This window comes from Columba livia, chromosome 19, assembly GCF_036013475.1.
Source record: "Columba livia isolate bColLiv1 breed racing homer chromosome 19, bColLiv1.pat.W.v2, whole genome shotgun sequence".
Lineage (NCBI taxonomy): Eukaryota > Metazoa > Chordata > Aves > Columbiformes > Columbidae > Columba > Columba livia.
Genome location: NC_088620.1, coordinates 3,864,873 through 3,888,959, shown reverse-complemented (window position 1 = coordinate 3,888,959; position 24,087 = coordinate 3,864,873). Strand labels below are relative to the sequence as shown.

The 24,087-nt window shown below is 46.1% G+C and overlaps 4 protein-coding genes and 4 non-coding genes across 11 annotated transcripts in view; 6 read left to right on the top strand and 2 right to left on the bottom strand.

Annotated features, from left to right (window-relative positions):
* Positions 1 to 3,310, top strand: part of RPL7A (ribosomal protein L7a) — an 80,664-nt gene extending 77,354 nt beyond the window's left edge. For both annotated transcript variants that reach the window (XM_065035724.1, XM_065035723.1), the window contains exons 3-8: positions 321 to 470; positions 1,163 to 1,303; positions 1,663 to 1,742; positions 2,069 to 2,199; positions 2,581 to 2,650; positions 3,142 to 3,310. In XM_065035724.1, coding sequence (XP_064891796.1) covers positions 321 to 470; positions 1,163 to 1,303; positions 1,663 to 1,742; positions 2,069 to 2,199; positions 2,581 to 2,650; positions 3,142 to 3,246 — 677 coding nt within the window. In that variant the 3' untranslated portion in view covers positions 3,247 to 3,310. The remainder of the gene's footprint in view (positions 1 to 320; positions 471 to 1,162; positions 1,304 to 1,662; positions 1,743 to 2,068; positions 2,200 to 2,580; positions 2,651 to 3,141) is intronic.
* Positions 180 to 252, top strand: LOC135575884 (small nucleolar RNA SNORD24). The gene has a single exon (XR_010467250.1). It is a non-coding gene; the product is annotated as a small nucleolar RNA SNORD24 (small nucleolar RNA).
* On the top strand, positions 1,021 to 1,084 carry LOC135575885 (small nucleolar RNA SNORD24). Its single transcript, XR_010467251.1, has one exon. It is a non-coding gene; the product is annotated as a small nucleolar RNA SNORD24 (small nucleolar RNA).
* LOC135575883 (small nucleolar RNA SNORD36) lies at positions 1,412 to 1,488 on the top strand. The gene has a single exon (XR_010467249.1). It is a non-coding gene; the product is annotated as a small nucleolar RNA SNORD36 (small nucleolar RNA).
* On the top strand, positions 1,920 to 1,992 carry LOC135575876 (small nucleolar RNA SNORD36). The gene has a single exon (XR_010467242.1). It is a non-coding gene; the product is annotated as a small nucleolar RNA SNORD36 (small nucleolar RNA).
* A 321-nt stretch (positions 3,311 to 3,631) lies between the features above and the next one.
* LOC102088951 (surfeit locus protein 1) lies at positions 3,632 to 7,824 on the bottom strand. Its single transcript, XM_065035719.1, has 9 exons — positions 7,658 to 7,824; positions 6,738 to 6,819; positions 6,486 to 6,613; positions 6,038 to 6,120; positions 5,713 to 5,904; positions 5,352 to 5,424; positions 4,821 to 4,983; positions 4,337 to 4,418; positions 3,632 to 4,134 (listed from the first exon to the last, which is right to left on the bottom strand). Exons 1-9 carry the CDS (start codon positions 7,718 to 7,720, stop codon positions 4,068 to 4,070), a joined length of 933 nt encoding a protein of 310 aa, XP_064891791.1. The 5' UTR covers positions 7,721 to 7,824; the 3' UTR covers positions 3,632 to 4,067.
* Positions 7,761 to 11,276, top strand: SURF2 (surfeit 2). Of its 2 annotated transcripts, none has more exons than XM_065035722.1 (7): positions 7,761 to 7,965; positions 8,287 to 8,441; positions 8,665 to 8,768; positions 9,166 to 9,357; positions 9,954 to 10,120; positions 10,745 to 10,836; positions 11,038 to 11,276. In XM_065035722.1, the coding sequence occupies exons 1-6, from the start codon at positions 7,858 to 7,860 to the stop codon at positions 10,826 to 10,828; spliced, it is 810 nt and encodes a 269-aa protein (XP_064891794.1). In that variant the 5' UTR covers positions 7,761 to 7,857; the 3' UTR covers positions 10,829 to 10,836; positions 11,038 to 11,276. The 2 variants fall into 2 exon arrangements, with proteins under 2 accessions (XP_064891794.1, XP_064891793.1); XM_065035721.1 differs by having other exon boundaries at positions 9,954 to 10,168.
* SURF4 (surfeit 4) lies at positions 11,115 to 24,087 on the bottom strand. 2 transcript variants are annotated; one of them, XM_021280055.2, is made up of 7 exons: positions 23,853 to 23,961; positions 23,171 to 23,248; positions 17,116 to 17,302; positions 15,919 to 15,995; positions 15,281 to 15,324; positions 14,126 to 14,312; positions 11,115 to 13,907 (listed from the first exon to the last, which is right to left on the bottom strand). In XM_021280055.2, the coding sequence occupies exons 3-7, from the start codon at positions 17,219 to 17,221 to the stop codon at positions 13,641 to 13,643; spliced, it is 681 nt and encodes a 226-aa protein (XP_021135730.1). In that variant the 5' UTR covers positions 17,222 to 17,302; positions 23,171 to 23,248; positions 23,853 to 23,961; the 3' UTR covers positions 11,115 to 13,640. The 2 variants fall into 2 exon arrangements, with proteins under 2 accessions (XP_021135730.1, XP_005512936.1); XM_005512879.3 differs by lacking the exon at positions 23,171 to 23,248 and having other exon boundaries at positions 23,853 to 24,087.

Here is a 24,087-nt window from a genome sequence, read left to right as displayed (position 1 = left end):
CAGTTGCCTTGCAATTAAGAGCTGTCCTTTGTTAGATGTATGAAGGTGGCTATAGACAATTTGCTCAATTTTCTATATTAAAAAGATGCCTTATGTGATTCTGTTGTGATGAATCTCGTGCTTTTGCACATGGCGTGGTAAATCAATTCAGATTTCTGTAGTGCCGTTTTTGTATGGTGTGCAGATGATGTGAAAGAATATTTGCTATCTGAGTGATAGTGCTGACATATCACCACCAAGATCACTGATGCACTCCTGCCCGTTCCACGCTGCTGCTCTGGGGGTGAGGAACAGCTTTGAATTAAAGCCTGTATTTTCAGGACAGGATATCCAGCCGAAGCGTGATCTCACACGTTTTGTGAAATGGCCACGCTACATCAGGCTGCAGCGCCAGAGGTCCATTCTCTACAAACGCTTGAAGGTGCCTCCTGCCATTAACCAGTTCACTCAGGCCTTGGATCGCCAGACAGGTAAGGATGTGCCCCAAAAATTGTCTTGGCTTGGGTCGTTATTGGGATATGTATCAGCGAAGGAAATAAAGGAAAATAAGACAATAAGGGTAAGCTGGAGAGTATCTTTGGAAGCCTTTCAGGCTTTAATAGTGACTGGGGAGATGTCAGCAGCAAGCTGCTGTCTGAATTTGCTGCCTTAATTCTTGATAGGGATAGAAAATACCTAATTTCCTATCTAATGACCTAAACCCAGGATTATCTTAACTGTATGTTTCCATCGGAGTCGCTTCTTCCAGCTTGATGTAGAACATGGAAGATTCTTTCAACTGTGTAAACAGATCATTCAAGAAGTCTGTATGAGCGCAGGCTCTTGCAGGCTGACACTGAAACGGGAAGAGAAGACTTCAGGGTCTTCTGTGAACAAGTAAATAGGCTTTTCCAGGTGACAGTGTCTATGCTGCTTGCTTTAAAGGAGAAAGTTTACCACCTTTCACTGTAATTGCTGTGAGAGTCCACAGCCATTGAATACGAGCTCTGCAGGCACCCTGCTACCTCTGCCCTTGCACTGTGCAAATGATGCCAACCTTGCAGTCTAAATACACGTGATGACAACCACCAAGATCGCTGATGCACTGCAGTCTTTCTAAAAGTAATGCTCAAGATTTTTTTCAGTTCATGAAACTAACTAACCAGTAGATGTTCTCTTCCAGCTACACAGCTCCTGAAGCTGGCGCACAAATACAGGCCAGAAAATAAGCAAGAGAAGAAGCAGAGGCTACTGGCTCGTGCTGAGCAGAAAGCTGCAGGAAAGGGAGATGCTCCAACTAAGCGACCACCGGTCCTCCGAGCAGGTAATTTTGTACGTGGACTTGGCTGTTTGCATATAAGGGAGTGTGGTATTTAGGTAGAAAACTCAAGAGTTGGTGCTCTGCTCCAGCCACACAGGATTGGACAAGCTATTGCAATGATGTATGAATTTCTTCACCTGAGCTCAAAGTGAAGAGCAAAATAGACGAGCTTTTTAACCCTGAGCTTTAGCACATTGTCCATGGAATATTATCTCTTTGCTACTGAATGGATGTGAAGAGTTTTTATACTGTTGATAATGAAGCTGCACTGTGTGGAATCTGAGCTGGTTGCATGAGGCTTAAATGAAAGCTCTGAACACAGACTGAGCGGAATCAAAGCCTACTTTTAACTTGTTTTTCAGGTATTAACACTGTCACAACTCTGGTAGAGAACAAGAAAGCTCAGCTTGTCGTTATTGCCCACGATGTAGACCCCATTGAGGTAAGTGTGCTCACTGGTACATCTTACTGGTGTAACTTAAGCTGAGGTCAGAACTGGGCTTGGGGTGAAAATGCATTTTAGGCTAAGTTTATTGTGTGAAAAAATTAAGCATAAAAACTCTTATTTACCAGAACTAGAATGCTTATGCATGTTCATAGTTACAAGGAGGCTTGGCCCTTGCAATGATGTATGAATTTCTTCACCTGAATCAACAATGAAGAGCAAAAGGAGCTTTTTAACACTGAGCAATTGCCACAGCCCAGGCTGATTCGCAGAATAAGAACATGTTTGCCCTCAGTTATACAGCACGGTCCCTTTCTTTTCAGCTGGTGGTCTTCTTGCCAGCTCTGTGCCGCAAGATGGGAGTGCCGTACTGCATCATCAAGGGCAAAGCCAGACTGGGCCGACTGGTCCACAGGAAAACTTGCACCTCTGTTGCTTTCACCCAAGTTAACCCGTAAGTATTCTGTGTGCAGCCTCGATTCCCTGTAGTGGAGAAAGCAACTGCTTGTAAGCAGAGAACTATACTTGAGTCTCTCTAGTTTCAAGTAGTAACACTAAATAAAATACTACCTCTGTAAGAAGAGCTCTATTGGATCCTGATTATTTTAGTTTACCAAAATGGATGGCTATTCTAAAGTGTGTAGATTGAACTGTTAATTTTAATCTGAGCAGTGCATGCTCCTAAAGCACTGATGATTGGGGTGGTTAACCCTTTGCGTATGATGCTTAACTTGAAAAATCACATTGCCACTACGAGCACCTAAATCCTGAGGTGAAAGATGTATGGAAAATGTTAAATTGAGGCTCTAAAGGAATTAAAACTTATCACCAACAGGGAGGATAAGGGAGCCCTTGCAAAGCTGGTGGAGGCTGTCAAGACCAACTACAATGACAGATATGATGAGGTAAGATTCTCCATGCTTCCAGCCTCTTAATTTATACTGTTACCCTCCCCAAAATCTTCCCAGTGAAATGCAGATTATTTCAGACATAGTGACATCAGATTTGAGCCTGTTGGGGGTGTTGTACCAATATTTGTTTACAGTGTATCCAGATTCTTTACCAGAGTGTGGGCTAAATTGTGAACACTGTCATCAAGTTAGGAGTAAATGGAGCTAGTGCAGGGCTAGGATGGAGCTAAGGCAACAGCTTCAGCCAGGCTCAGCTCATCCCCTAAATTCAGAAGTTAAGTGATAGCAAAATCCAGCACCATTCATGGGGAAAAATTTTAACCTCTTGTATCTCTGCTCTGAAATGTAGTTCCCTGCTTGACTCTGTGGGACTTTGTAGTTGAGGGAGCTCTTCCCCTTGTGCAGCAAGGACTGGAATTGAGCAAGCGGACTGAATGATGTATTAAGAGATTGTATGGGACATCTAACCTGTTCTTTCTTTGCAGATCCGTCGTCACTGGGGTGGTAACGTCTTGGGTCCAAAATCAGTGGCTCGCATTGCTAAGCTTGAAAAAGCAAAGGCTAAGGAACTGGCTACCAAGCTGGGCTGAAGATGTACTGGATTGGTACCATGTTTTCTGTATATAAAAATAATAAACCCCAGATGAAGTTTCAGTGGTCTCTTACAACACTTCACCAGGTGTGGGGTTTGTAATGCCTCTTCTGGGGCAAGACTGGTTTGTGAAGGCTGAAGTGGGAGAAGAATCTGGACCTTCTTGTCCTTCTGTTCTTCCCAGGCTGCTGATGTGGTCTTGCAGCATTGTTGAACGCTACCAAGCTTGGTATGGCTCCAGCTGAGGTAGCTGCTTGTTCTGGTTACTCCTCATGCTCTTGCAAAGCCACAGGCTGCTTTACCCAGCTAGACTGGAGTAGCCACAATAACCTTTAGTGCAGGTCTGTCACTGAGGTGTAAGATGCACAACGCAAGTCACAAGGTGCCAATAGACACTCTCTTTATTCTGGCGCAACTGCTGTGACCCACTCCTGACTTCAGAAATGACTACTTAGTGTAAAGCATTTGATTCACAAAATCCCTTGCTGTCTTTTGGAAAATGCAGTGGTGGAGGACTTAAAACCACCACCCACAATAGAAAAATTGTATCCTGAGATGTCTAGAGAAGCTGCTTTATGCATTAGTCTCAACAGCCACTTAACAATTCTGAAGTTCAGTGCTTCCAAGCTGCAGCCAAATCACACTGGTAGGAGCTCAGTCTGTGTCTTGCTTAAAGTCTGGTTGTAGCTCGATTGCTGCACACGTTTACTGAACATGCCCTGAACCTCTGCGTGCTTTAGTTTCTCAGGACTGACCTGAGTGCTCTCTTCCACAAAAGTCTGCTCTTGATGATAGGACAGAAGAGATCAGCCCTTCCCCTCACAGAGGCATCTTCTGTATAAATTTTCTGTACCACAAGAATGAAGTTGCAGCACATAAGCCATACCTATGAAAGAGAACAAAACCACATGTCTACATCTTTTTACGATTGACTCAACCTCCCAAACTGTGCTATGGTGCAATAAAACAAGTTTTTCAAATCACTGTGCAAATGTTAAAAGTTTTAGGCAGGGGCAAGAATGCCAGGCAGAGCTTTCTACTGATAGGATGGGATGTGGAAGGTGGATGGGATGCAGGCTGTGACTCACCAGGTGATGATGTACTGCATGTGCTCGTTCCTCAGGCTGACTCTTGTCTGGCCCCCGATGGGCCCCCCTGGGACTGTGCTTCCTGCAGGTACAACATAGGGCACAAGTTAAATCTCTAGTTGCACCATGTAGAGCTGCCCTTGCTGTGAGAAAGGGGATGAAGGTGGGAAGTCTCTCCCTGCTCCTTTCTCAGGCAATGGTGTTCCCAATTTACCAGCAAAGCCAGAGCTGTGGGGCAAGTGGCTGGTTGTGTTTGACCCCCACTTGCACCTCTTGCAGTATTCACCCCCCCCGTGTTGCCTGTCACCTTCAGATGAGCAAACCTAGCAGAGTACACAAAGATGCAATATCTTAGACTCAAAGGTCTCTTCTAATACATGATTCATGATTCTACCTTTCCAAGTGCCCTGGGGAAATAACGAACTAAACGGAAAGGGAAACCGGTGTGATTTAGAGATGGGGTTGGGTTCACTCTGTGACTTACTGAAATCTGCATCGATAAAGATGGGCTCAGCGCCAGTCACCTTGGCCATCGCCTCCAGGTCACGGTAGTGCCAGCGGTTTTTCTCAATGTTATTTTCAGGCACAAAAGGTTTCCGGGTTTCCGATAACCTCACCACACCAGTGAGATCAATTTCATCCTCAATCTGAAGAGAAGTGCAAGGGAGAAAAAAGGAATTGAATGTCAAGGTTCATTTCATATTCTGGCACACCAGGTCCTGGTAGAAAAATACGGCACTTGTAGGGTCTGATTATTAGGGTCGTGCCCTGCAGTGGGGCAGTGCTGTCACAGCAGGGAAAAAGGCAGATCAAGAACATCTTGTTTGTGAAAAAAATATTACTCACTTAAAAAACGTGGGAAGAAAAGGTTTATTTTTGAGAAGTGAAATGACTCTATTTAAGTAATGTCCCATGATTTTGAACGTGGCTTCTGCCTTTCTAGGTTCGTCAATAGTGCCTCTGGGTGATCACAGGGCAGAAGGTGACACACAACATTCCTTGTACCCCCCCTTACCTGTCCCTTCAGCCTGGTCTCTGGTTTCAATTTCTTTTTGGGCACAAATCCTCGGTTGACTAAAATCGTGACCCTAGAGTTACATAAAGAAGTAAGGCCCATGAGTGAAATGAAATTTATTTTTGCTTCTGCCTAGAACTAAGTGCCAAAGAAAGAAGCAACCCGTACATTTAGTGCCCCTTTTTGTGTCAGAATGCACATTATAAGGGAATTTAAATACAATTTTGAATTAAGCCTCAGTGACCTAAAGATTCTGAGAGATGCCCTTTAAGGGAGAAATTTATATAAACTCAACCACCGCGATTCAGCTTTTCAAAACACAAGGGAGTTGCTCACATGAACATGACTTTAATCAACTCACCCTAGTTCTGTGCAGTAGAAAGGAGTAACGACATTTGCTCCGTTCTCTGGGTGGGATGTCAGCCGCCCGGCTTCTCTGGCTTCTCGCTCAGGGTCCACAAGTGATCGTGGCAAAATGTAGAGCTCCTTGGAGTGGTCAAAATGCCCTCGGACCTTTACAGGTCTGTACTCCAGTTCCTTCAGTTCCATGGGGCTGCATGGAACAGGATGAAAACACAATCATGGCTGTATGATAGGCAAATCAAATTAGGGCAAATTGTAGGATTCTCCTTTCCCCAGCACACTGTCAGTGCTCTGCAGACAATAAACTATCTCAGCTTCCTTACTCTAACGTCAGAGGGATGGGCTCTGATGTAATTCTTGATGCCAGTTGTGCAATCAAATCCAGTTTCCACTTGCGTCGCTGAACCTGAAAGTGCACAAACACAAAAGTAATTCCTTGTGGTAGAACAGAGCAATGTAATAACCCCACGAAGCCTTAAAATCTTTGTCACGATTTTCTCCCCAGACATGGCTTAAAACTGGGTAATTAGAGATATGAAAGTGGAGGCTACTGGCTTCATTTTGAGGAAAAATTTATAGTGAAATAAAAGTGTAAAAAATAAGCAGCTCTCCTTTAAAGACTTACAAATGGACACTTGGAAAGCAGAAAGGTAAAATAACAGCAAGTCTTTACCCTGCCTGTGATTTGATCTGGATTAAACAGCCAGAGATGGAAAACCCTGACAGCCCTCAAGTGCTCATCCCTTGAAAAAATGAAGTATTTATTGGTACCTGCCAAGTGCCGAGACAGAACGTGGCCAGAGGGACCAGGAGAAGGCCCCATTTGAGTAGAACATCCTCTCCAGATGTGTCAGCAGCTGTTGTAGAACTTCGTGGTCTGCACAACCTCAAACACAGATCTAGAGAAAAACAGAATGAGGAACAGGATTTGTACAGGAGAGGAGATGCCAAATTCCTGCAGGAAATGTCATCCCTTACTATAAGGTTAAAACAAATCAGAAACACAAACAAATCTGTTCTTACCTTTAGTCTGCTGGACCAGCCCGGAGCCTGCTTTACTCAGGGGATAGCCAAAAAACGTTCTTCTGATCAAGCACTGTGATACCTACACGAAACAAAAAAGATCCCTTATAGTGTCTCTGCTTTGTAAAATTTGTATTAGATTGTATCAGTTGCCTCTGTGATTGCAGAGTTCTGTTTACTCGTTGACTTAAATCTCATCTGAGCAACCACTTGAGAAACACTACAGATAAGGTTAGAATTTAAAATAAACAAAACAAAAAATGATCTTTCCCTTTCCAGCCGTGCTATCAGCAAAAACACACACCATCGTAATTTGTTCTTGCAATAAATACCAGCCGAGCGCCTGCCCTCCCGCTCCCTCCCCTTTCCAGCACATTTGCAGCCTTTTTGCCACCGATTCCTCTCATTTTTCCCACCGCTTCTCCCCGGACAGTGAAATCAGTCCCCACTGCGCGACGGGGGCACCGACCCACGGCAGACAAGGCCCCGGGGCCTCGGGCAGGGCCGGGGGCAGGACCGGGGTCTTACCCGGCCCGGCCCCGCTCCCCTCACCAGGCCCCGTTCCCCTCATCGGCCCCGTTCCCCTCACCGGTCCCGCTCCCCTCAGGCTTCACCTGTTCCTCTCACCGGTCCCTTTCCCCTCACCGGTCCCGTTCCCCTCACCGGTCCCGTTCCCCTCATCGGCCCCGTTCCCCTCACTCGGTTCCGCTCGCCTCACCCGGCCCCGTTCCTCTCACCGGCCCCGTTCCTCTCACCGGTCCCGTTCCCCTCACCGGTCCCGCTCCCCTCACCGGCCCCGTTCCTCTCACCGGTCCCGTTCCCCTCACCCGGTCTCGCTCCCCTCAGGCCTCACCCGCTCCCCTCACCGGCCCCATTCCCCTCACCGGCCCCGCTCCCCTCACCGGCCCCGCTCCCCTCACCCGTTCCCGTCGCTCCCGCAGCAGCCGCGGCCCCGCGCGCAGCACCAGCCGCCCCGTCGCCATAGCAACGCCGCCACCGGCCCCCGCGCCGCCGCCGGCCCCCGGCCCAGACAGTCCCGGCGCGGGCGGGCTCCTCTCTAGCCACCCCTCTCTATGGTGCCGGCTGCTCGCACCGGAAGTGGAAGCGCGCTCCGGTCTGCATGGCGGGGCCGGGGCCTGCGGGTGGCGCGGCCATGGCGGAGGTGCCGGAGCGGGAGCGGCTCTTCCTGCGGCAGCACCCGCTCCTCAGCCTCGCGGAGCCGGGCAAGGTGGGGCCGGGGCCGGGTCGTGGGGGGCGCCGTGAGCGCCGGGGCTGCCCCTGGAGCGGGGCTAGGGTGACTCCCTGAGGGATTATTGAGGGGGTGGCGGGGCCGCGGCCGCTGAGGGGAGACCAGGCCCGTTGGTGTCGGGCCGGGGAGGGTTCCCCGGCAGACCCCATCGGCCCCAGTGAGCTCCCTGCCCCGGGGGCGTCTCTCCTGCTGTGGAAGTCGGGGGTGGCTGGGGAGGAGGATGGTTCTGGGACCCTGAGCCCCCTCCTGCCCTCCCCATCCCGGCTGATCCCCTGACCACACAGCCTGGTTTTTCTGCAGGTGAGGTGCCGGCTGACGGGCCACGAGATGCCGTGTCGGCTCTCGGAGCTGCAGGCCTATACGAACGGCAAGAAGTACCAGCGGCTGATAAAGACGGCCAGAGAGTTTGACTATGGCAAGTTTGAGCCCCACATAGTGCCCAGCACAAAGAACCTGTACGTATTCTTGCTCTCATGCGTTGTGCTTCACGCAGTGTTCAATCTCAGAAATAAAGCAGTTGAGCTTTACAAAGTTCTTGAGTGTTTATGGGTTTGGGGAAACTGGGAAAGTCTTTATAAAGTGTTTAACAACTTTGAGCACAGTGCTTGTAAGTGAAAAGTTATAAAGTAATAGCATTCTCAAACTCTGTTGTTCCTTCTTCCTCTCTGCATCTATCAGACACCAGCTGTTTTGCAAGCTCACTCTCCGGCACATCAACAAGTTTCCAGAGCATGTGCTGCGTCACGTCCAAGGGAAGCGCTATCAGAAGGCCCTAAAAACATGTAAGTAGCTTTTCTGAAGATATAACCAGACAACATTTTTCCCCGAGCTGTTGAGATTCCAGTTAAATTTCCTTTAGATGGACAGTGATGTTCTGCTATTGCTGGGTGTGCTCCAGAGTGAGGAAGGCAGATCCAGGTGTAGGGAGCAATAGGCCTTTGGAACATCCTTACTCGAGAGGAGCGGTTCTAAAACTTGCCTGGAGAGGGTGGTTGACATGTCCGGCACAGTCTGCGTGTTGACAACTTTCCAGGCTTTGATGGTATCGCTGTAGATTATGTGAATGTGTATTAGAGTTGGAGCTTGACGTACTTTTGAGTTGCATTCAGTATAAACTAGAGCTGGGAACGAAAGGACTGGGGTGGCTGGGAAGCCTCGCTAAGTGCTGCTCCCTGTTAGATGAGCAGTGCCAAAAGGAAGGAGTGGAGTACGTCCCCGCCTGCTTGCAGCAGAAGAAGCAGCGGCCGCAGCACCCTGACGACCAGACAAATGGGAGCACGCGACCTCACAGAAAAGAGGAGTTCTGGGAGCCAAAGTCCAGTGATGAGGATGGAGCGGAGACAGACGACAGCATGAGCGACCTGTACCCACGTGAGTAAGAATATTGGTATCCTTCATGTTCTAAAGGGAGTTTGCCGGTTAATTTTCTCCCAGCTTCTTTATCCTGCTGCTCATGTGCCGGAGGCCTGAGAGTTCCATCCCGCTGGGGGTTCTTCTGTTTCAGAAAAGCTTATCACCACCGAATAAAAAATAGCAGTTATCACTAAGTTGGATTACTTAAGGTGTTGGATTACTTAAGGTGGATTACTTAAGGTGTGAGGGGAGGGGTGCAAGATCCACTGGGATTTGTGGCTTTAGGCAGCTCCACTTCCCTCATTTCTCAGCAAGTCCTTGGGTCTTACAGAAGCTGGTGAGCCTGTTCTGACTGATATTGGGAGCAGGAGAGCAGGGGTGGAACACACGAACCACCTGCGCTGAACGGTTCCCAGAACTGGGCCAGCGAGAGCACCCAGCACTTTTCTAATAAAATACCAGTGTGTATTTCCCAAGGATTTCAGTAGTGACTCATATGTGTTCTAGGAATGGAAGCAGCTTGGCAAATCACCTTTAAGATGCTCTCAAAGTTGTGGGGAGGCAGAGTCTGTGTGCACAAGGAACTGATCCTGAGCTACATCTTTGTATTTTAGCTGCGCTCTTCCCAGAAAAAAGCCCGGCAGCTCCACAAACCACAAAGAGCAGCAATGACTTTGCAACAGACAGCGAGGATGAGGGGGCCAAGCAGAACGGTGACGTGAACGGCAACGACGGTGGAAGAATGGATGTCAGCAGAGCAGCTGGCAACAAAAGAGGAAAGGTGGGAGTCGTGCTGCTGCGTGGGAGCGCAGAACCGGGATCCCAGCCCGTAGGTGTTTGATTCCTGTCTGAGAACCGGCAGAAGGTGCAAAGATATTGAGAGTAGATTTTCCCTGTGTGCCAGCCACTGAGGTGCGAATTACTGCTAGTAAATGTTTATCCCATCTGCTTTAACCAGGGATGTTCCTGCCTGTATAAACTGCTCATCTTTGGTGTGTTCCTGCTGCACACTTGTTTTAACTGTGTGCAGGGAGTTTAAGAGCATTAACAGGGAGACGGCTGCGTGTTATGGGATCTGTAACTTTCCTCCCCAAAATGCCACATACATAAAGATGGATAAACCTGTAGCTCTCTAAGGCAGCCCCTGAGGAAGGGACTGGATCTTTATAACCGTATCAAACTGGAAAGCGAGGGCTGGATGAAGTTCAGGCTCCTTTCTGTGAGGAGATGGCCACTGTCTCTAAGGAAACCATGTGCTGTCAGAGAAGGGGATGCTGACTTGCAGGACAGGGCTGGGCTTGTTTGGTCTGTTGGTCAAGGAAACCACTCCCAGTTTTTCTTTAAGTTCTCCTGGGCAGGGCTGGATTTGGAAATAAGCCTATTTTTCTTTTTTTTTTCTTTATAGAAACAGTCAGGCCCTTTAAAGAAGAAATTCAAGAGTCATCATCGAAAACCCAAGAAATTCAAGCAAGCAACAAACAGCAAATAAATTTTATGGTAACTACATGGCCTGAAGCCTGTTGTGTAACTATTGTAGAGGTGCACGGGACTGTCTGAAGTGTTTGCCCATTCTGGGTGACCATTACAGCTGGGAGGGGAACAGTGGGGTGGAATTAATTGGTGTTTTAACAGCCCCTGGGGAAGGATGACAACTGCAGCAGCCACATACAGGTGGCCCAGTTCTTGATCTCTTTATAGGAAGAGGGTTTTCAGAAGGAGAGAAAGCCACCACTGACCAGCGCGGCTGTGGAGTGTCACCAGTCACACCCGCCAAGTGGATACAAAGATGCCATTGTTTTATTTTGATTGTTTCCAAAAATCAAAACATTTTCAAACACAACTAAGGTACAAAATACAGCATAAAATGAGAATTTATACTTTTTTTTTTTTCCACATAGAAAGCAAAAATATATTCAGAATGAATTCCAGAACACTTTGCCGAGCCAATTGATAGCTGACATCCTGCTTGTGAGAGCTTCTCAGCCCCGGGGAGAGGTCACGGTATTTTTGGGAGATGTATGAATACAGCAGTGTACATAGGAAACCAGAATCTTCCGCACCAGGACTCACAGTTACTAAGTCTGCATATTGCGCTGCCTAGAAATACCTTATAATGCCCTCCAGCTAACTGTGCCCCTTTAGGACCGAAATATTTCTGCTGCAAGGGACAGTATGTGTTCCTTTTCTGGGGTCTTTTCGTGGAAAGGGGACTCGATTTTCACAGAGGAATCTGGTCAATATTTCAGACTAGTCCATCATCCAGCTCCTTAGGACACAAGTTGAAAAAGCCAACTTAAGAGCTACTTACAAGTAGCTTACTTCATCATTCCATTTATAAATACTATGAACATCAACAACAGTGAGGATATCTGAGAATGGCTGCTTTGACGCAGCCTAAAACCGTTCTAGTACCTGCAGTGGAAGTGAGAAAGTGTGTCCTGTTCTCCATACCTGTAACTGAAAGGACCAGTCTTGCTATGAAGAGACAGGCACAATGAACCCTTGAGCTGAAAACTTCCCTTGCAAAACCTATTGAAAAGCCACGTGTGACCTGAACTTCAATGCTGGCTTCCCCTCCCATCTACCCCACACATCGTTTCCTTCAGCAGCAGCACATCCCGCTATTCCATAAGCTATTCTACCCTTAAGATGGCAAAAATCACTAGTTTAACAGTCAGTGCTCTTCTATTTGTCATCAGTTCTTCAAGCCTTGTTTTCTCTCCTAAAATGCAACCGCTAAGCTGAACCGTCCAGGTTAATGTCCTTACCGGGAGACCCTGGTAAACAGCTCCTGCTGGAGACGTTCAGTTCAATCACTCCTCCAACGAACAGCTGAGCAGCTTTCTCAAGGGAGACAACAGTGCAAGGAATCAACATGATGTTAGCAAGTTGGTAGGGCTCACGCTTTCTAGAATTCTTTATCACCTCGTGAAACAGGTTCACCTAGTTTACTAACAGAGGACAAAACGCCTCCTCTGAGCAGCACTAAGCATGTTCATGGCACAGAGGTCATGGCACTGAGAGGTGAAAACGGGGCCTTCCTCTCTCCTCACCATCACGCTGAGGAGTTTGAACACACAGTTTACATTCCTGGCTGTTTATGCACTGTGCACTTGATATAACCGTTAACACGCAGGGTTGAGAACTGGGGCTATGGCAGCACAGCCAAATTCCACCTTTCCTCCCTACACATCTCAGGTGTGCTCTGAGACAGCAGAGGGAAGGGGCTGCACTGGAGGGTCCAGCACCCCCGCTCATCCACTGTTCAGCCAACTGGGACTCTGAGAGGCTGACTGAAGGGACAATAAGAAGCAAGGACTACAGATCAGATGATCAACTGCTCTCATCTTGCATGTACTGAGTGCAAAGGGGGGTTCTGTAATTCTGAAGACACTTTCACCAATAACCTGCAATTCAGATATGTATTTGGGGCATATACATCTGAAAGGTGGTTAACAACAGAAAGGAGCTTTTCTTATGGAACCTGCAGGACAACTTGGCTCCCTTCTTGGAAATTCAGGAGGGGCAACTTTGGGGAAAGAATGCTGAATAAAGAGTTCCTTTGGCACAGAATCTAACATTGTCTCTTCAGGAATATCTTCCCCTCTTCCTTCTTGAAATCTGATTAGCGATACAGGATTCTCCCTTGTTCCCCTCAAAAGCAGAACTGAGACATGTCCAAAAACCTCCCTTTTCTTACCTAGAGGGGGTCACAACTACTTTCAGGGTTTTCTTTTTGCTGTCTAGCTGGGGGCAGGAAAGACCTCCCCTCGTTAAACAAAATGGGGTTACAGGCCTCTGAGCAGCAAAACAACAGTGATTTTTTTATGCCACTTTCCACCTTGATAAGCAATGCTATAACCAGCAATGGAACTCCTTATGCACGAGACAGTTTTGATGAAGGTGAGAAAGGGGGATCCACTTTTTCAGTTAGAGCTAGAACCCAACAGCGCACTGAATCATACAGCTGTATCTGCTCACAGTACTTCCAATTTTAAAACATTGCTGACATTAAAGACAGCAACAGTTCTACTGCAGCTCACTGAAGCATCAGCAAAATGCAGGTTCCTTGGGTTAGTTCCAAATCTAGGAAGTTAGAATAAGCCTAGGCAACATTCCTTGAAGAAACAGGACTTTTTATCTATTATATTACTGGTGCCACTGTAAATCAAATTCAAAACATCTGTGCCTTTAATACGAAGGGGGCATGTACGTGTAAAATGCTGGCAGTTTCTGTTGAATCCATAGAGAATCAGTTCTGGACTTAACATGTTATGTCCCAAGAAGTGTTGCTATTCCTGTTACCACTCTTTTTTCTTCTCATCCATGGAGACTCCGCCGGGGCCCAGTGCAACAACGAGGAGAAGCCCTCCGATTACAGACATGGTCTGGAAGAAATCGTATTTGAGGAAGTCGTGCATGGGCTTGTAGGCTGGGACGGTCCAGAAGGCATTGAAGTAGATGTTGATGCCAAACAGCCAGATGACGAGAGTCAAGGCAGCCAGCTTAGTCTTGAAGCCAATTGCCACCAAGATAATCAGGGCCGTGCCCACTATGTTCTGCAGAATCTGCAAGGAAAAACCCACAGGTCTTAATATAGATAACACAAACACCAGAACAGAGCACGGATAAGTTCAGCAGAACAAGTTGTTGTAGCACAGATTATTAAATAACTTTTCTAAATATTAATTCTAGTAGAAAATAGACTGACATGATAAGCAGCCAGTCTGGGAGCTGGTGCTATACTCCAGTTTCTTAACTCCTACTTTTATACTCAGGTACTTACAGAAAAGAAGTTCATATCAAAATGTAGCAGTGTCATGAACATGAGGACCAGCAGCACCCGGCCGCCCAGCTGCATATACTGCTTAGGAGAGCTTTCCCGCATGGTAGGGACACCAGCAAACATGCTCTTTCCTTCTGAGCGCGACTCAGCCAAAAGCAGCAGCAAGCCTCCCCCAAGGGCAAGGTTCCTACAGAAACAGAAATGGGGAGAAAAAGCAGTTTATTATAGTTTGCACTGATCTATTGATTTAAAGTCTTTCTCACTGGATCAACTCAGAATCTGCATGCAGGAGTGACCAACTTTGCACCTTGTGATGTGTGTCTGCATTACTTTCACAGCTGAAACAGCAGCACTGCGCACAAAAACTATTTACACAAGCCTGTGTAGACACACACAGCCTGCAAGAGCAGTCCAGCACCCACAGCTCCAGCACAGTTTGCTCAGCATCTGCTACAGCACAAATTTAGTTGTGTTGAAGTTATTCTGTACCTCAGATTTAGCCATATACACCAAAGTAGTCCAGAGGTTGCTTTGAGAAAACAGAACAGCAGTACTGCTAAAAGAAGTTACACATTTACAGGGTTGTAGTAAGCCCAGAGTATAGTTCTTGTGCTGCCCCCTGCCCTCTCCTCAGAGGAGAGGGGTGAAAAGGTAACAGCCAGCCATCACTTGGGATTTGGCAAGAAAGCTCGTGTTTAAGAACCCTGTCGTCTACTTACAGAAGGTATTAGAGGTTTAAAAATCCCAGAAACCACTCTAAGATCTACACGCTTTTGTTTTCCCGGAAAATGGTTTCAGTCATGCATAAGCACAGTGGCTATTTTAGCCATTTAAGAAGTAACGGCAGCTCACAGATCCAGTCTAGAGAGTTGTTTGTGAGCTCTCAGCAAGGAGGTTGGTAGCAAAAGGACTTAGATCCTAGTGGGTTAGGGTTAGTTTTTCCCTTCTATGGTATTGAGCCTGCTGTCTATGGTTTAACACAGACTGCACTGATTTTTAAGTGCTGTCATTTCTTGTTTAATGTAAATGCATCATTTGTAAAATCTTCCTAGTAAATACTATGTACAAAGATAATTTCCTCTGTCGGCGAGTGACAGTGACACACAACAGTTTTCATTCTGGTTTGATAAACAGAACTTCAAGAAGCAGACATACCTCATCAAGAACTTCAGGTCCCATAGAATGCTGTATGCAATAGTCTAGGCAAAGAAGAAAACAGGTTGAAACACCATATAAATTACACTGAAGTTCTGAATTTATGTACTAAATTCTGTACTATCCATTGCAGAATTCAATTATATATTATACCAAAGGAAACTAGGTAATATCAGTGTGGCCCAGTGAGTCACTGTGAAACAGGGAGCAGAAGCCAGAATTTCATTTGTGCTTTAGCCCTCACAAAAACTTATTGGTTTGGAACAGGAAGGATCCTTGGTGATGGAGACAGCCCTTCAGACAAGTGTGTGCTGAAGGCAAAAGCAACTGCAAGTTCTGCATTTGGCACTTTACTGACACACAGGTAAACTGCAAGTTACTTCTGTTAAATTGGTCAAGGTCAAGTATTGAATCGATGTATCCAGCTGACTAATTGCAATTACAGCCAAGGATCTATTGGGCACAGCAGAAGAACAGAAGCAGCAAAATAGTTCAATGCCATTGAGGACTGGCACTAGGCCAGGCTGGAGAAAAATTCCAGGGTTGTGAGCTGTATTTAACTATGTTGGTAGCACTGGGGCTGAGAGAGAAGATTTGAAAGATATGATTTAGAAGGGCTGAAGACTTAAGCCTCCTACCTGTAATGCTATAATTCCAAACAGTCCAAAGCAGGCATACTGCACAAAGTTCCTACTCAGCACCAGGATACAGCCACCTGAGTTAGGGAAATTGAACACAGTTACACATGGGGCTTACACAGGAAGAGATGCTGCAGAACACCAACTCATGTTGAACTAAGCAGACTCCAATTTCTTTCAAGTGTGCCATGGAAAACATCAGGCAGGAAATTTTAATGGCACATTGGCACAAATAGGTTTGAAAACCAGGAAGTTTTACTGCATTTTAAAATATTTTATAACCCCAGAAGTATCTTTTGTTTTACAAAGGGGAAGCACATGCTGAATGCAGCCCCCAACACACAGCACAGCACAGCAGCTCTCTGTGTTCAAGCATTAAAAGAAGCTCAAAAGAAACTTTTAATGAGATAACTGTTAGGGCAGACATGCTGCACTCCTTTTCCTACAGAGTTTTTGTTTTATATCCTTCCTCAAGTTTTCTGTTCAAAGCACTGACAGTGTTTGCCACTTCTACATGAGAACTGGTAACTGTAATACATTAGGACAACACTGTGCACAAAAATTAGGGTAAAAGGATCTAAAACCCAGGCACAAGACAAGAAATTGGCAGAGCAATCAAGAACAGTAGATCAGGGACATAACAGAAACAGAAATGAATTTTACTTCTCTCCATTTCCAATAGCCTAAGTCCACCTAGCACACATACAGCAGCTCTGCTTCTGGGCTTATTGTAATTACTGGGCTTTGAAAATCTGACACAAGCACCTCCCTCAGGCTTCAGTGTATCAACTGCAGGATAAGGCTTTGCCATTGAGATCAATAACCATAAAATCAGCAGGCTGGGAAAGTCTTAACACTGCCCAGCTTAAGAAAACATGAGTATTTCATTTAGAGAATTCAGGGGGTGTGGTACATGTTTATAGATGTATATACAGAACTGAAAACAGACTGTCCTAATGGATTCTTGGCATGTCAAACTCAGAGGTAGTGTGTCCCCAGAAATTCTCTAACACTACTTCCAGGAAAGGCTGAAGTGGATCAATTTAGAGTTCTTTTCATTCAGCCCACCTACTACTATCCGTTCTAAGATGTCAATGGCTATTAAGAAATCAGTGAGGCATCCCGTGCTTACATGAGCCAGGGTGTAAAACACTGGAGCGCTCTGGCGTCCACCTTAACGGCCTTAGAGCCACTTACTCAGCTGTCCGAAGAGATTTATGAACACAAAGATGGAGGCCAGGAAATAGCCACAGTTCCACGTGCCGTCAATGTAATCCCTCTGTTCGCTCCACTGGAACCACATGCGGATGCCGTCCTCCAGGAAGGTGCTGATGAGGCACAGGCGGGCCACGTGCGGGAGGTACTGCTTCGTCACCCGCAGGAACTGCGGGCAGACAGCATCGTTAGCAGGGGCGGGAGGAACGGAAGGGGATATTCACGGTATAACAGATCCCCGCACCCTGCAGACTGAAGTCAGCAGTTCTCATGCACACAGGGTCACCAACATTGGGAGAGAAACACCAACTTGGGATTTGGATCTAATGAAAATCTCTGCTCCAGTGTGAGAACATCAGGAGCAGCAAGGGAAACCTGTTGTCGTGCTGCACCCAAACAGCATTTTGGATACGGACAGAGAAAAGCAGAACCCAGGAGCACCCCTCTGTGTGAGAACTGCGTTTTGATGGAGCTCTTACTAGACCAAGGCTGACCTTGGGTTTAGTTTGTCTATCTCAGGGTTTCATGTTACAGCTCAACTATCAGATAGCCAGGAGCTGAAAGGGCAGTTTTGCTCCCACCCACACGCTCAGGCACTCAACACCATGTAACAAACCAATTCAGGGAGTCAGGCTGACAGGAGATTAATTCTGTACAAATTAAAAAACATTAATAAGCTTTGGGCCAAGCTAGTTCCCTCTAACAGCTCAGAAAACCAACAGTGCAAAGCAACCGTACTTGCGTAACAGAATTTTAGAGCAGCCTAGCTGTTGCATGACTTTGCACCCTCTATGCAAGTACAGAGTTTCTACTCCCATTATAAATGCCTGTTTTCTTTCCACAGAGGATGTTATTTTTATATACAATTCTGTGCAGTAGTTAAAAGGAAATTACATCATCACGCAACAGATGCGGAGCCTTAGTTCTTGGGAATGCAAGATGTGTCTGGTCCCATATACCCCTTCATCCTCCAAACCCATCGGTTAGTTTGCTCTACAATCACAATAATTATAAAGGAAGAAATACAGAATTGCCAAACAGCATGTAGACTAGACTGAGGTGCACAGGAAAACTTAAATGCTTGTCATAATCCAGAGGCATTAACTGTCACTCAGTTTCTTGAACAGCACTGGTTATTACTTAACAGAGACTTCCTAGGATCTGCTTTGTCACCCTGGCACCTGGCTGGCCCCTTTCACGCACGGGTTCAGCTTAGCCAGGTCTCTAAAAAGACATTTGGAGTCACTGTATGTTGCTATTTGAGCAAGTGCAAGCTGGTAAGAAATAAATATAATCTAAAACTAAGTACAGGATTATCCAGCAGGTTTCCACCTTCAGGTGACAGGAGCAGTTTGGACACGCTGCTACTTGTGACAGTAAATGCCCTTCATGCAGAAGTGCCAGATCCCATGTTAGAACTCGGAGGAGCCGCTTAAACCCCCACTATCCCACACAAAGCCCAAGTGCTGTAAGGCTCATTGATTCACCCAGTTTATGCAATATTAGCATATTTCCAGCATGAAAGGGGTGGGGGGACCCACAGAAAAGGCACACAACCCTTTTCTTTTATAATCTGGTATTTACATTGACTTGAGGTTAGACAATGTCTTCTTTCTGGGCAGAATATTTTCTTTCCAAGTTCTGGCAATGTTGCATGCTCTCAGTGTAAATGGGAGTGCGGAGAGACTAAAGCCATTCCTGAAAGTTTATTCTTGCCACAGTGATTAGTAAATAGTAAAGGCTGCTCCAAATCCCAGGCTAATGACAAGCCTTGCTTGCTGTCTAACTGAACATTGCCACAAGAAAAAAAATCCAGTAAACGCACTTAACAGTTAATTAAACAGTTAATATCGGAACAAACTACACTAGTTGCACTGCATGCATAGAGTCTAAGGGTCAAGATTCAAGCTAATCAAGTGCATTTGAAGCGCAGCTGTACTCTGACTCGGGGCTGCCACTTCAGGCTTTTTTAAGCCATGTTAACAGTTGGATGAATGAGTCAGAAGAAATGTTGTGATCTTTGTCACTGAGACACACATCGTGGTTTACAGCTTCCTTCTCTCCTGGATTTCACTGTGTGTTTGGCCAAACTTTGAGGAATAATATTAAGGATGTTTTAGAAATAGTACAAAGCCAGAAGTATTTTGTAATTAATTCTGCCTTGTCAAGATGCAGAACAGGCAACTTTGGTCTAGAAGGAAATGAAAGAGGACAAGTGCTGGGCATCTGCAGGAAAACAACGTGGCTGTGGAAAGGCTGGAAAAAGAAGCAAACATGACAGATCTGCCCCCAGGCCTCATCTTTGTTGTTCTGAAATGGGTCATGTGAGCTCATCTCTTCTTCCCCTTACCCAAAACCAAACAGCTGCCGACAGTCCAGCTAAAGGAGCCAAGAAGTCATTTCACTTCTACTTGTTCTCCCAGCATATAGAGGGAATTTAATGCTACCTATTGAACACGAGTGTGCACATCCAATCAGCTTATGACAAGTCGGAGAGACCAAAGCCAAAGGCAGCTGCAGTGCTAAGCAACCTTATCACGACACACATCTTCGGACATCCGTAACGCGTGGAGCTGCATTTAGTCAACCACACACAAGCTGAAACCCCTGTACATAGGGAGCTGGAAGTAAAAAAGCTTCAGAAACAGACTGTATGAACAAAAATCCAAGCCAAAGGAACACCTAGAGATCCAAAGAGAAAGGAAGAACATAGTTACATGATAACCATGAGAACATAACAGACATGAAGTGACTTTGTGATTAGAGGATTAGAGCATGAATCACCTAATTTAACTAACAGAGTAACTTACAAGAAACAGAAGATGTCTAGAAGTGGGACTGAACTAACAGTGCCAGACACCCTGGTTTTATCCCTACACATCATGAGCAACATGTGGCTCAAACACTGCACAGAGACCACTTCCTATTTCCTTTGTGATCCACACAGATACAAGCAGCACATACGGGAAACGTGGTACTGCAGTTAATAAACGTGTCCTACTAAGACACAGGACTGAAAACACACTCCACTAAGCACAATACACATAAGCCAAAACAAAACTGCTGAGATTGGAGGGGGCAGCGTTAAACGCATGACATCAAGTAACAGGGTGGTTTATTCAGCTACGGGCTCTGCATCAGCTGTTCTTAGCACATACTGCATCCCTGCAAAACACTGGGAGAAAAGACAACAAAATGCTGAAGTAAAACTATTTTAAAGTAGAACAGCTGGCTCTGTGTTGGCAGCCAAGTTACTAATGTAAACCAGAGGGGCTTTGTGTTGCCACTTCCCCCCTCTAACACGATTAGAAAGGCAAAGACATTTAAATGCTCCTCTTAAGTTTAACAAGCGAAGATGCACCAGAAGATCCAGGGATCCCTGTATCAAATCTCTGCTCAAACCCCATTTTTCAAAAGGAGGGTTGAAATATTCAAACCCAGTAGACACCTGCCCACAGAGAAGTAATAAACCAATTCTGTTTTGACTCTTACCACGCTTTCTAAACTATATCCCACCTCAAACAGTTTCAAATCTGATAAAAATCCAGTCCATTTTGTCAGAAGTGTTTATACCACAGCATAATTACAGGTATTTTAAGACCAATACACAGCTAGGAGTTGGGAATGTTTGCTGTCACCTAGGTATATTCTGTCCAAACACAGAAGCCTTTTTTTCTGTGTGTACACGTGTCTGGTTTTGCATCATGGAAGTTATGAACACAGTGATGAACCGCAGCCTGCTAATCTACACAGAAAACCTTCTTGTGGGCTGCACAGCATTATTAGCCTGGAGCTTCTGATAACGGCGTATTCCAGATATCTGGCTTGTATTCGTTTAAAGGATTGCTTTGTTCTGGCAGGACAGAGACATCCAGCAGCCCGGGACACCAGTGATCTCGTCTGGAAAAGGATGCTCAATCCTACGGCACAAAGAAAATCACTTCTTTTCACCAACCTGTATAAAGCTACTTAGGAGATCCCACCTAAAAATCACAAGGAGAGCAACACCAATCACAACGGGCTCATTCAATGTCTACAAGTCACAAAAACTGGAAACAGAGGCTTTCCTGCTTATTTCAAAAGGTGAGAAGATTGCTCACAGTGTTCTAGTGGGTCAGAGAGATCTTAATCAGGTTTTTAATTGCAGGGAATTTCTCATTTTGTCTTCTAAAGCGTACTTTATGCCAGTGCCCTTTTCCAAAAAGGCTGTTTATTAATCAAATCTTTAAAATGGGAATTATTAGTCATGTATTGCATTTTGCTATCACTTTTTATGGGAAGATTCTTTCCAGCCTAACTAGAATAGAACAGGCTATTTGGCTTCTAACGATAAAGGATCAGTGCACTGATATGACTAAGTTACAGGGAACACTTCCAAATTCAGTTTTTTCAATTTAAAACACACACACAACCCTACCAACAGACTAACAATGAAATGTTCTCTTTCCTTTCTGTCTTCTGCAAAACAGGATACCAAGACATTAGAATTAGCTGAAAAACGTGCATCAGCATTTATTTGGGGAAATTAAATAAAATCCCCAGAGTCTGGTTCTCCCTTATAGTCCTTTCACTATAATACAATGACTCAATAGTTTCCCTGCATTTTTGTCCATATTTTTTTTCCAGAATGGCAGAAATACTAGGCACCCACATTCCTAAAGTTTATTACAGACACTGGGAAGGTTGCACAAGATCTGCTCCCTCTAATGTGGATTTCAGAGGAAAGACAACCAGTTCTGTATCCCTAAACAATCAGTACAGGCCCCAGATACAGCTATTTTCAGTACAACAATGTCGGCAGTACATGGTGACTGCAGTGTAATATTTTAACCACTAAAAGAAGGGCTTAACTTCTGAGTATGTAGATTATTTAATAACATTGGGCTGATGTTATGTGGCTTAAAAAACCAAGCCCTACAGCCTGCAGTTGGGAATCATTCTGAGCCAAGATCCTTATTTCTTTGCTACAAAAATGAAGACTTAGGTCTTGAACACTAGTCCAGGGAGTGGAGAAATCAAGGTCAGAAAGGAAAATGCCTTCAGCTCCCAAACAGCCATTGTCCAGCTTCACTTTTTCCGCCTCCAGCAAGGGGAGTTTCAACATAATTTCAGTCCAAATGTTCCAAGTACTTTATTTTTTTAAAATCCAAGACTAACAGTTTTCATAACACCAAGTGTTAACTTCACAATATATATCAAAGGTTACTGTTTAGTAAATCCCTCCACTCCTGCACTGGTGTGACACACTTTTAGCAGCACACCCAGTACTGAAAGTGTCTGATTAAGCTACAAGGCAGCTATTTGGAGCCAGAATTATCAATGGAGTTAGTTGGAAAGCCATAAAAATGGTTTTGCAATCTGATGGGTAAGTGTGTGCAAACACCCCAAACTCTGCAGGTAAATGAAAGACTCATCTTTAAATAGAACGTGGCCCAGCATAAATAAAGTTGTGCCATTTAAAACTCATCTCAGGAGAAAGCAAACTGCATTTTAGCTGAACAAAAGAGCTTTCAGTAGTATGAAAAAGGGGTTGTAAGGACATCTAGAAATAGTCACACAGGAATAAATAGAGAGGTGTTATAAAAAGGTCAGGACAAGTGCTGTAAATTTTGGTGAGTGATTTGAGCACTATAGCAATAGTTCACTTTCTCCTCAAAAACGAGTGAAAGGACAAGGTAAACAGATGATGACAAAGATGATCCAGACACCCCTTAAACTGAATGCTCCACACGCCATAAGAGGCTCTGTCTCCACTGAGTCTCCCATCTGGGGGTGGAGAGGAAGGGCAGAACAGGTTTTCCCAGTAAAACTCAGTTAAAGACACAGAAGTAGCACAGCCCCCTCAGAGCTGTGACCTGGTATCGTGCACCACACAATTCTCACTGCTTCAATAATCACAGTTGTAGAACCAGGCAGAATCAGATTTTCCACAGAACTTGCTAAATATGATAGGATGCCACCTCTTATTTTCAATTAGATGAATCACCATGACAGTGAAGGTCTTGCTAACACCACCACCAGCAGATCAACTACTTACACTGGAAACATTCCTGCTCTCACATACAGTAAGAGATCACAAACTTCTGTTTAACAGAGAAATCTGTGAGGGTCTCCACTGAAATAAATGCAAGAAGGATTACAAGACAACATCAGCTTGGAGTCATTTTGCTTAGAAAAGACCTTTAAGATCATCAAGTCCAACCAAAGGGAAGCCTGTCCACTTTCCTTCTGCCCCAAATCTAAGCACGGTACTATGGTGCTGCCAAGCCTGAGTTTCTAGACATGGCTCAGAAGATTTTTTTGCTTTCCTGACACCACCACCCCACTTTCCTACACCTTCCTGCCCTATTTACCAGCCTAGACGGCTTACAGGAAAACCAGAGCAGCTCAGCCTCCTGCTCTCTTCCCATTTATTCAGCCCCACGGAGAAGCCCCACTCCCGGGAAAACTCGCCTCCTCGGGTGGCCGAGCAGCCGCAGATCTGCCCGGGGACAGGAGCACCCGCTCCCGCAGCGACCCGGCCGCAGACCCCGACGGGGATCCCCACCGGAGGGACAGACCCCATCACCCCAGCCTGCCCCAGCAAGGCCTGACTGGGCCCCTCAAGGCAGCGGCCTCACCGCCCCTCCCCACAGGGCGCCCCCTCACACCGGCCCGAGGGAGCGGCCCAGCGCACAAAGGCCGCCCGGCCAGAGAAGGGCAGGGAGACGGGTACCCACCTGGTCCGCGAAGTCCTCTGCCGTGCTCATGATGTCGTTCTGGCCCATGGCGGCGGGAAGAGGAAGATCCTGCCAGCTGCTGCGCGCCTGGGGCCCGGGCTCGCTGGCTCAGGCGGCCGCGGGAAGGGCGGGCGGGAGAGAGCGCCGGGCCGCTCGGTGCTGCTGCCACGTAGGCCAGGCCTTAAAGGCGCCGCGCGGGCGGCAGCGCCGGCGCGGGCGGGGCGGGGCGGTGGCC

Excerpts from the sequence above, each read along its gene's own strand:
- LOC102088951 (XM_065035719.1), bottom strand. The coding sequence starts at position 7,720 with ATGGCGACGGGGCGGCTGGTGCTGCGCGCGGGGCCGCGGCTGCTGCGG. Across the intron at positions 6,820-7,657 it reads TGCGGGAGCGACGGGAACGG|GTATCACAGTGCTTGATCAG; the intron begins GTGAGGGGAGCG and ends TGTTTCGTGTAG. Across the intron at positions 5,425-5,712 it reads TTCTACTGCACAGAACTAGG|GGTCACGATTTTAGTCAACC; the intron begins GTGAGTTGATTA and ends ATGTAACTCTAG.
- SURF2 (XM_065035721.1), top strand. The coding sequence starts at position 7,858 with ATGGCGGGGCCGGGGCCTGCGGGTGGCGCGGCCATGGCGGAGGTGCCG. Across the intron at positions 7,966-8,286 it reads GCCTCGCGGAGCCGGGCAAG|GTGAGGTGCCGGCTGACGGG; the intron begins GTGGGGCCGGGG and ends GTTTTTCTGCAG. Across the intron at positions 9,358-9,953 it reads CATGAGCGACCTGTACCCAC|CTGCGCTCTTCCCAGAAAAA; the intron begins GTGAGTAAGAAT and ends TTTGTATTTTAG.
- SURF4 (XM_005512879.3), bottom strand. The coding sequence starts at position 23,900 with ATGGGCCAGAACGACATCATGAGCACGGCAGAGGACTTCGCGGACCAG. Across the intron at positions 15,996-17,115 it reads AAATCTCTTCGGACAGCTGA|GTGGCTGTATCCTGGTGCTG; the intron begins GTAAGTGGCTCT and ends TCCCTAACTCAG. Across the intron at positions 14,313-15,280 it reads GACCTGAAGTTCTTGATGAG|GAACCTTGCCCTTGGGGGAG; the intron begins GTATGTCTGCTT and ends CTGTTTCTGTAG.